The sequence below is a fragment of the Branchiostoma floridae genome, chromosome 15, assembly GCF_000003815.2.
Source record: "Branchiostoma floridae strain S238N-H82 chromosome 15, Bfl_VNyyK, whole genome shotgun sequence".
Lineage (NCBI taxonomy): Eukaryota > Metazoa > Chordata > Leptocardii > Amphioxiformes > Branchiostomatidae > Branchiostoma > Branchiostoma floridae.
In genome coordinates this window covers 10,348,111-10,357,776 of record NC_049993.1, presented here as the reverse complement: position 1 = coordinate 10,357,776, position 9,666 = coordinate 10,348,111, and the positions used below count along the sequence as shown (strand labels likewise).

General features: G+C 42.6%; 3 protein-coding genes across 3 annotated transcripts; all 3 read left to right on the top strand.

The window, feature by feature from the left end:
• Nucleotides 1-251: 251 nt before the first annotated feature.
• LOC118432420 lies at nt 252-2,328 on the top strand. Its single transcript, XM_035843979.1, has 4 exons — nt 252-521; nt 723-824; nt 1,313-1,483; nt 1,634-2,328. Exons 1-4 carry the CDS (start codon nt 279-281, stop codon nt 1,820-1,822), a joined length of 705 nt encoding a protein of 234 aa, XP_035699872.1. The 5' UTR covers nt 252-278; the 3' UTR covers nt 1,823-2,328.
• A 727-nt stretch (nt 2,329-3,055) lies between these two features.
• LOC118432530 lies at nt 3,056-4,503 on the top strand. Its single transcript, XM_035844145.1, has 3 exons — nt 3,056-3,109; nt 3,585-3,755; nt 3,888-4,503. The coding sequence occupies exons 1-3, from the start codon at nt 3,104-3,106 to the stop codon at nt 4,074-4,076; spliced, it is 366 nt and encodes a 121-aa protein (XP_035700038.1). The 5' UTR covers nt 3,056-3,103; the 3' UTR covers nt 4,077-4,503.
• Nucleotides 4,504-6,306: 1,803 nt separating this feature from the next.
• Nucleotides 6,307-8,547, top strand: LOC118432131 (paired box protein Pax-5-like). The gene is made up of 5 exons (XM_035843658.1): nt 6,307-6,339; nt 6,686-6,906; nt 7,038-7,211; nt 7,371-7,629; nt 7,921-8,547. Exons 1-5 carry the CDS (start codon nt 6,327-6,329, stop codon nt 8,259-8,261), a joined length of 1,008 nt encoding a protein of 335 aa, XP_035699551.1. The 5' UTR covers nt 6,307-6,326; the 3' UTR covers nt 8,262-8,547.
• The last annotated feature ends 1,119 nt before the right edge of the window (nt 8,548-9,666 follow it).

The window sequence follows — 9,666 nt, the reverse complement described above, 5'->3', positions numbered from 1 at the left end:
ATGGTCTTCGCCGATATGTTCTTATTTCGACGCTTTTTGAAATGCCACCAACAGAGTTAGTCTCTTCAATTTGCTATTTATAGATATAGATTTATCAAATCAATGGACTATTGTAACCACTCCTGATATGGCATCTCAATGATTTTAGTGATCCTGGTTTGTATTTGGTGTTGACGTTTGGACTTCTCTTCCCTCTGGTAGTTGTTTTTGTAACCAACTGTTTTTTCTTTTCTATTCCTTTCACAGGTTGCAGTCTTTTTAACGTCGTCATCGTTACAATGCTGCTTTTCTTGCCGGAAATATCATCAACTCCACTTCCGGAACCGTTCCCATCCTCAACAGCCTCTTCAGTGATGACGTCGAATGACGTCACTTCCCAGGTACCCTTGCAGCTCCAATCAGTGAAGTCTACTGCGCATGCGGACTCTGGGTTTCAGCAGTCCAAGGTTGAAGTTCTCGATAATGCCGTACAGATCAGTATACGACTATTCACCAAAGTCAACGTCACATTTGAGGATTTCGTAAGTAATTCACATTTCACTGGGTTTTTTTTTTCAACTTGTGAAATCAACTTTGACATTCCTAGAATCATATATTTTTGCTTTGTAATATTTAGTTGGTTTCGTACCTAGATGGAAACCTCTGTGCTATGTGATGGTCACAGTTGCTTGTGAAGGAAATCAAATCAACTAACGAAATATGGCTGTTTGTTCCTCTTGCAGAAGATCAGCAGGTTTGGCGACCCTGACTACAGCCATCCAGGGGACGAGGTTCCCGGTCTCATGCTGCCTGGCCCATACAACGATGGTTTCTTCGACATGGACGTACGTTATTTTGATCCAGATTTAGTACTTTGTAGTTATAGATAGTACTTTTAGAACACATATCTGATTTTGATCTGCACGTAATGCACTGTGAGCTAACTTCCTGTCTCAAAGGGTACGGCCTATGTTATGTTGAGTCGTCACTACAGACAAGAATGACACCGACAAATACAGTTCAGGTCTATTATGAACTGTCAAGCCAAGTGCTATTCTTCAAGCAGGTTTTGGGATCGGGGGATAGTAGTGGCCGAGATTTCTAACTGATCCATTCCGAGCGGCTTTAAACCACGGACACTACCCCCACGATCCAACCTCTGCTTGGAGAATAGCGGTGTACTCCAATGCAAGCTGCCCTATGTTTTCGTCCGTGTGCCTGATGATGAGTACTTAGGTGGCGGTTCTGGTGATAAGAAAGCAGTGCGGGTGCGATTCACTTCTATCTTGAGCATGTAACAGCCCAGAGTAAAGTTCCGCCATGTTGTCCCCAGGATGAAGCGCGCCTGTCCGCCATCTACAGCAGCATGTACGTGGCGCGGCGGTACCTGTACGAGATGGAGTGGGACGCTGTGCTGGAGGAGGGGACCCACTCCAGCCTCGCTGCCAACCTCACCGCCTGTCGGCATCAACTGCAAACGTTCATAACAGCCATCAATGTCACGGTCAGTACGGATAATTTCATCTTTAAGTTAGCGAATAACTCAAGGCTAAGAGTTAATCCAAAACAAAACAAAATCAGTTCTCCTTTCTATAACATAAACAGTTGCATCGTATTCGTACTGAATTCATGTTCTGTCCACCAACCACTGCAGATAGACGTGCTTGATGTGCAACATCCCGGCAGACCCTCCTACGTCATGGAACCGGATATGCAGGACCCGCCCTCCGAGTACCTGCGTCATATCCGGGACTTCCTGGTACTGCGAGACTTCAGGGTTGCTGTCGAAAACAGCTACCATCATTTATATTTCATGTATGATAAATATGCATGGCAAGACTAGACACAAATGGTAGCACCTATGGTGCCTACAGATGTTAAAGAATGTGCGAATCCTTCCAGTGATTCTCCTTGTATTATGCTCCGAGAGCACGGTTATTTATACACGTATGCATTAAATGCATCTTTTGACTAGAATATCAAACTGCATAACGTAGCATCTATTACTATGTGTTTCTGAAGGGTATTTCCAACGTATTTATGCCTGTATTTTGTTGTATGGCTTAATTATACACATTTGTGTTAAACACATTCATAAGTTGTGAATTTTGGCACCGTCTCCTGGTAGATATTTGCAGATAAGTATTCGTACTTTGCAAAGATAAAAGAATGAGATATTGAGATTTCTAACGTTAGAAGGAAATGAGCTCGTGGGTCAATGTATAACTACAATGTACTTGTAATGAGTGCAATGTCAAATGTGAGGAACTGTACCAAATTACGTATAACGTTACACAGGTAAAGTTTCTACGTGAGAGCTTTTGTACTGTGGCAAGTATTAAATCTATAATAACCCGCATTGCGGCTTGTTGTCCATTCTTTTGTCTTGTAGTTTTGATATGGGATTATCCTAGATAATGACCCTTCTCTGAGAGTACTTGAGCGCTAATGAGCGAACCGCCGGTGCATTGATAGATAAGGTGAACACAAAGCTTCCTTCGTACAAGAGACCTTTATAGACTTACAAAACACCAGTTAAAACTTTCAGCCTAATATAGTACACACCCGTTTGTATGTGTACTAATAGGACAGCGCAGGACTTTATTTCATAACGTTTCCGTGTTCCAGAGATTAGCACTTTCTTGGAAGTGTTTCAGCTGTTTCCTGGCCATAGCAGCTGCATCCGCCAATATATGCTAGAAAACAAAACGATTCCACGCGATCTCTTTCAATTACAGGGACTGGGACTAAAGACAACCACGTAAGCACCTGTCTAACAGGAAAGGTGACAGAAGAAGAGGGACATTAGCTGTTTAGTGACGGCTCTTAAAGGCAGGAACACGTCATTAAAGATGCATGGCCGTGTGGGGAGGGGGGAGGGGGATCATGCAGCCATAGGGACCCTGGTAATGGTTTAGTCTGGGTAATGAGGAAGTCACAAGGAAGTCACGACATTTGGCATACCTATCATGAGAAGGCTGTGAAGTGCAGGGATTGATTTATGTATACACTATTTTGTTGCTCTTATTCTTTAAAACATCATTTTTCCGTGACAATGGAATCAAGCAGTGACGAGATTCCCGGTCTCCTGCTGCCTGGCCCTTACAACGATGGTTTCTTCGACATGGACGTACGTTATTTTGATCCAGATTTAGTAATTTGTAGTTATAGATAGTACTTTTAGAACACATATCTGATTTTGATCTGCACGTAATGCACTGTGAGCTAACTTCCTGTCTCAAAGAGTACGGGCTATGTTATGTTGAGTCGTCACTACAGACAAGAATGACACCGATAAATACAGTTCAGGTCTATTATGAACTGTCAAGCCATTCTTCAAGCAGGGTTTGGGATCGGGGGATAGTAGTGGCCGAGATTTCTAACTGATCCCTTCCGAGCGGCTTTAAACCACGGACACTACCCCCACGATCCAACCTCTGCTTGGAGAATAGCGGAGTGCTCCAATGCAAGCTGCCCTATGTTTCCGTCCGTGTGCCTGATGATGAGTACTTAGGTGGCGGTTCTGGTGATAAGAAAACAGTGTTATTCACTTCTATCTTGAGCATGTAACAGCCCAGAGTAAAGTTCCGCCATGTTGTCCCCAGGATGCAGCGCGCCTGTCTGCCATCTACAGCAGCATGTACGTGGCCCGGCGGTACCTGTACGAGATGGAGTGGGACGCTGTGCTGGAGGAGGGGACCCACTCCAGCCTCGCTGCCAACATCACCGCCTGTCGGCACCAACTGCAAACGTTCATAACAGCCATCAATGTCACGGTCAGTACGAATAATTTCATCTTAGTGTATAAATCAAGGCTCGTTCAAAACAAAATCAGTTCTCCTTTCCATGACATAAACAGTTACATCATATTCGTACTGAATTCATGTTCTGTCCACCAACCACTGCAGATAGACGTGCTTGATGTGCAACATCCCGGCAGACCCTCATACGTCATGGAACCGGATATGCAGGACCCGCCCTCCGAGTACCTGCGTCATATCCGGGACTTCCTGGTACTGCGAGACTTCAGGGTTGCTGTCGAAAACAGCTACCATCATTTATATTTCATGTATGATAAATATGCATGGCAAGACTAGACACAAATGGTAGCACCTATGGTGCCTACAGATGTTAAAGAATATGCGAATCCTTCCAGTGGTTCTCCTAGTATTATGCTCCGAGAGCACGGTTATTTATACACGTATGCATTAAATGCATCTTTTGACTAGATTATCAAACTACATAACGTAGCATCTATTACTATGTGTTTCTGAAGGGTATTTCCAACGTATTTATGCCTGTATTTTGTTGTATGGCTTAATTATACGTGTTAAACACATTTATAAGTTGTAAATTTTGGCACCGTCTCCTGGTAGATATTTGCACATAAGTATTCGTACTTTGCCAAGATAAAAGAATGAGATATTGAGATTTCTAACGTTAGAAGGAAATGAGCTCGTGGGTCAATGTATAACTACAATGTACTTGTAATGAGTGCAATGTCAAATGTGAGGAACTGTACCAAATTACGTATAACGTTACGCAGGTAAAGTTTCTACGTGAGAGCTTTTGTACTGTGACAAGTATTAAATCTATAATAACCCGTATTGTATACGTAGCTTGTTGTCCATTCTTTTGTCTTGTAGTTTTGATATGGGATTATCCTAGATAATGACCCTTCTCTGAGAGTACTTGAGCGCTAATGAGCGAACCGCCGGTGCATCGATAGATAAGGTGAACACAAAGCTTCCTTCGCACAAGGGACCTTTATAGACTTACAAAACACCAGTTAAAACTTTCAGCCTATATAGTACTCACCCGTTTGTATGTGTTCTAATAGGACAGCGCAGGACTTTATTCCATAACGTTTCCGTGTTCCAGAGATTAGCACTTTGTTGGAAGCGTTCCAGCTGTTTCCTGGCCAAAGCAGCTGCATCCGCCACTATATGCTAGAATACAAAATGATTCCAAGCGATCTCTTTCAATTACAGGGACTGGGAATAAAGACAACCACGTTAGCACCTGTCTAACAGGAAAGGTGACAGAAGAAGGGGGACATTAGCTGCTTAATGACGGCTTTTAAGGCAGGAACACGTCATTAAAGATGCATGGACGAGTGGGGAGGAGGGGAGGGGGATCATGCAGTCATTGGGACCCTGATAATGGTTTAGTCTTGTAATGAGGAAGTCATGAGGAAGTCACGACATTTGGCATGCCTATCATGAGAAGGCTGTGAACTGCAGGGATTGATTTACGTATTTACAGACTCTGTATACACTATTGTGTTGCTCTTATTCTTAAAAATATCATTTTTTCCGACCAATCTTTCCGTGATAATGGAATCAAGCCAATGATTTTTGCCATTTGATAGATGTCATTGTACGTTCAGCTTCTATTAAAGATCTATTCCAGTGATCTATAGCATTATTTGCTATCACGCTGTGGACAGAAAAAGAGGCATGTGTGAATAGTGTATACTGTTTGTTTCCACTATATATAGAAAGTAGCAGCACCCTGAGACGGAAAAAATAAGATCAAAGACGAAAACGAAGCTAGGGCCAACATCTGCTCGGAGATTAACGGGACGGTACCTGTCCCGGTAGACTCGGCAGGTGCACAGGGCAGAGATTAAAGCGTTTCCTTTTCTCGTTAGCGACTCCTGGATTTGGGACATTCCACTTAAAACAAGGTGGGTTATTCCGAAGTGATTTAAAACATTTTGCAGATGAAGCTTCAATTATTAAGAATAATATCAAGCCCTGGATTCTTCATGAGGATACTTAGTACTTCACAAGGGATATATTGTGTTCATCGCATCTTTAAATGGTTTGGTGATGACATTAAGAAATATATACCTCTCTGGCAAAGATATTGGAACATCCCTACTCGTCTGTATAAATACGAGAATTCGAATACTTCAATGAAACAACAATTGCTTGCAGTTGCTCACCGAGGTGGTTGCAGACTACGAACAGTACAGTCGGTTTGGTTCAGTATAACCGTGACTACAGATCCTGTTGTAGGTAAGGGGGTGTTTTCGGACAGTCTTTTGACTGATGTTTGCTCTCCTCTATGAATGAAAGATGCTTTCCGTGTTTCTTTTAGTCTTTTCTAACATCTCAAATAGAAATTAAACGATGCTTGATGTTCTGACGATTTGTTGACATTGTAAATCTATTGTTGGCGTCAGCAACTTTAACTTACATAAAGACGTAGGGGGGTATAGACGCGTTATAAATGATTCACATAGCAATATCAAGTTACTTCTTCTATGTAATTGTATTAAAGTTTGATGTCAATGTTTTCTTTTATCTATAACATTAGGAGATTGTCCATCATATGCAGATATGTCCCACACAGGTGAGTTGATCAAGTATACATATAACGTTACGCAAGTAGGACGCACTTCTGATTGGAAGCCAAAGATATGAAGATACCTTTGGCTTCCATTGAGTAATATGTTCTACCATGCAGTATACATATGAAGACTTTGGAAAATAAAAAGATTTGGAAGACATAGCCCTAACGAATGGAGAGAAAATAGTCGATTTCTTTGTAGTCAACGTTAAATGCATGAACTGTTAAAGTTTAATCGCCATCTGTTTCTATTAAGTTCTCTACAGACGTAGCTGTCTTGTGACAAGCATGAGAATTATACGTTGAAAATATCACTGTATAGTTTCACTTTCTTGATTTTCTTTTACAGGACAAACGGGAATAAACCAGCTGGGTGGTATCTTCGTAAACGGACGCCCTTTACCGGACCACGTCAGAAGGTACATCGTGCACCTGGCGCTGATGGGCGTGCGGCCATGCGACATCTCGCGGCGGTTGCTGGTATCGCACGGCTGTGTCTCCAAGATTCTGTCCCGTTACTTCGAGACGGGGACAGTCAGACCAGGGTCCATTGGAGGAAGCAGGCCAAAGGTAAAGTTGCCAAAATCTATGTTTCCCGTTGTTGAAAGCTTTGTTGATATTCAGAAGTCGAACGTTTGTACGCCCTTTGCCTACTGCTATAGAACATACTTTATTTGATTTGTTCACGTTGTTTCTCGCAGGTAGCGACACCGCTGGTGGTTCGGAAGATCCTGGGGTACAAGCTGGAGAAGCCGAGCATGTTCGCCTGGGAGATCCGTGAGCGCCTCCTAGCGGACAGGGTCTGCACGGAAGGCAACCTGCCCAGCGTCTCTTCCATCAACCGCATCCTCAGGACTTTACCAACTTCCACATGCGTAAGTTGAATGTACAGCCATCATTTCAAAACACAGGAAATTGTACTCACGCACAGCACATTCTAGTAGTAATGTATATGGCAACTTCTTTCAATTGTTCAAATGTTTACTAGATTGAATATTATGAAATTTTAAAAACTCTTATTTCTTTTTTTCCAGGACCAACAGAGACTACCCATCAACTTCAGAACTATCAGGGCTCCAGGTATCCACGCACCGATCCCTCTCCTACCAGTTCAAATAGCGACATCTAGTGGTCCATCGGTGAAGAATACTAGTACATCGGGAAATGACACATCCCGCACTGTACCGACCAAAGTAAGCCCACCAACTGGAGTGACTGTAGAACAGAACAAAACGACTGAAAATAGAAAAGACGGCAGCCTCATGGAACCTTCCTCGGCATCTGACACTACAGGTAGCCCTTAACACATAGTTCCCCTTGGTTGTGATAAGATGCGTATGATCATCAAGTTGAAGATACCCAATGCCTTTAAGTTTTATATACGTGGCTGATATTTCAGTCACCAATTATGTTGCATTTTCACTTCCGATTCTTGAACTCGCCGTTTCTCACACAGTTTAATGTCCCTGGTACTCTGCCTTGTGTTAATCTTTGTGCTGTTTGCACCAATCATACAATGTGTACAATCCATATCCCCATACTGTTGTAATGATTCTGTTGATTAACAGCTGGTCTACTTTGCAGCAGGTGGACCAGCGGCGACAGATGATCACTCTGGCTTCAAGGCGAATGGGTTAGTAGAGCAACCTGGGGGGCCGAGGAAGGAAGTTGTGAAGAAAACTGAGGAAAAGAATAGCTCAGCATCTTTAAACATCGATCCTGCCCTCTCACAGCCACGAATGATCGAACTTCCCACCTCATCGGGTCTAGCACAACGCAGCAATGCCGCCTCGCGGATGCCACTAATGTTGCACCAACGCCGCCTTGGCAATGGCCAAACCGAAGGCCAAACCTTACCACTTTACAATATCAGCGATCATCCTCTTCACTTGAGGTCAGTGTATCGCCAGTGGAGGGTGGTTTAAAGTTTTCAAATACTTATGTTGCAGTTTATAATACCTGAAAGTATCTGGAAATGTCTGGAAGTGTTCATTGCCATTGCCATTTTGCGATTGTGTCTTAAAACGTTGGAATCTGATCAGTAGTGAAGTACAGAAGCAAATTGTAATGTGACCATGTACCAGTATGTACGTATTTTATGCAATTAGTTTGAATCTGATTGCCATGGCCAATCTATTGACATCGACGTCAAACTCGATCTGTAAAAAGTAGACAAACAACCGTATACGCATATGTAGAATATAGTAAGATATTGTCTTGTCAGCTCAAGATTTGCAGCGATCTCAGAATAAAATTGCTGATTAAACCATCTTGTCAAGCTCTTTCGTAATTGTTATCCGTGTTGTCACTTGTATTCTACACTAAAAGTTCTATGAATATTCCTACGGCATAAACATGGGATTTCTAATCTGCAAGTAGGTGCAAGAGGCTGGGATTTCATCCTCGAAAATCAATTTCCTCGATGAACATTGTACTGGCCAATTTTATAGTGCATTTTCCATCTTTATTCGCCAGTAATTAGTCCATTCTGCTGGAATCAAGTCAATTAGAATCAACGTATCTACGCCTATACAAAGGTGCATCTTGCACACGACTCAAAAGCGCCGCCTAACGGCTAAAGATATCATTGCAGGAAATCTGTATCCAGCAGCGGCAAAAATGATATAAATCGCTAGGGGTCCTCACTGACAGGTGTAACCGATATAGATAAACTGACATACATCGATGCTATTTGAAAATTGATTCCCATTTGCTGTTGTTAAAGGGTCAAAGGTTAAATTCCGTGGACCGTTTGAAGTTTTAGTGTAACGTTGGGCTTCAAGGAAGACCAGGTGAGTTTTGGATCTGTTTTATAGCCACGGGTAAATAGTAAATATTTATGTGGTTGAAACTTTAGAAATATTTTCAAGTGTTAGAGACACTTACGTTGGTAACGTTAAGTGGGTTACTTTTGACCAGGTAAAATAAAGTTTTTGGGGTGTTGTTTTCAGGCTAGGTGTGTCGTCCATTTTCGTGTTTCAAATTATAATTCTACCATGCCGTGATGTAGGTTATTTTCTAGTATCGTGGCACCTCACACCTGTCGGTTAAACCTCGGGCCAGATTCAGCTGATTCAGGGTCCATATATGTGAAAGATGCTGAGAACGAGGGGGCGTGTCTGATGGGTTGTTGCTTTGCTATGTAGCCCCCCCCCCCTTTACATCCTGCACCTCGGAGATGACATGGTCTTTTCTGATACGAAGTTAGAGACTGTAATCAGCTTCTCTGTCAGAAGACACGGTGGTGTCTTTGCAGTAAGTCTATTGTAAAAGGACCATCTTCATTAGACCTTCATTAGACACATATAATTGTGGGATATGTTCCGAGAG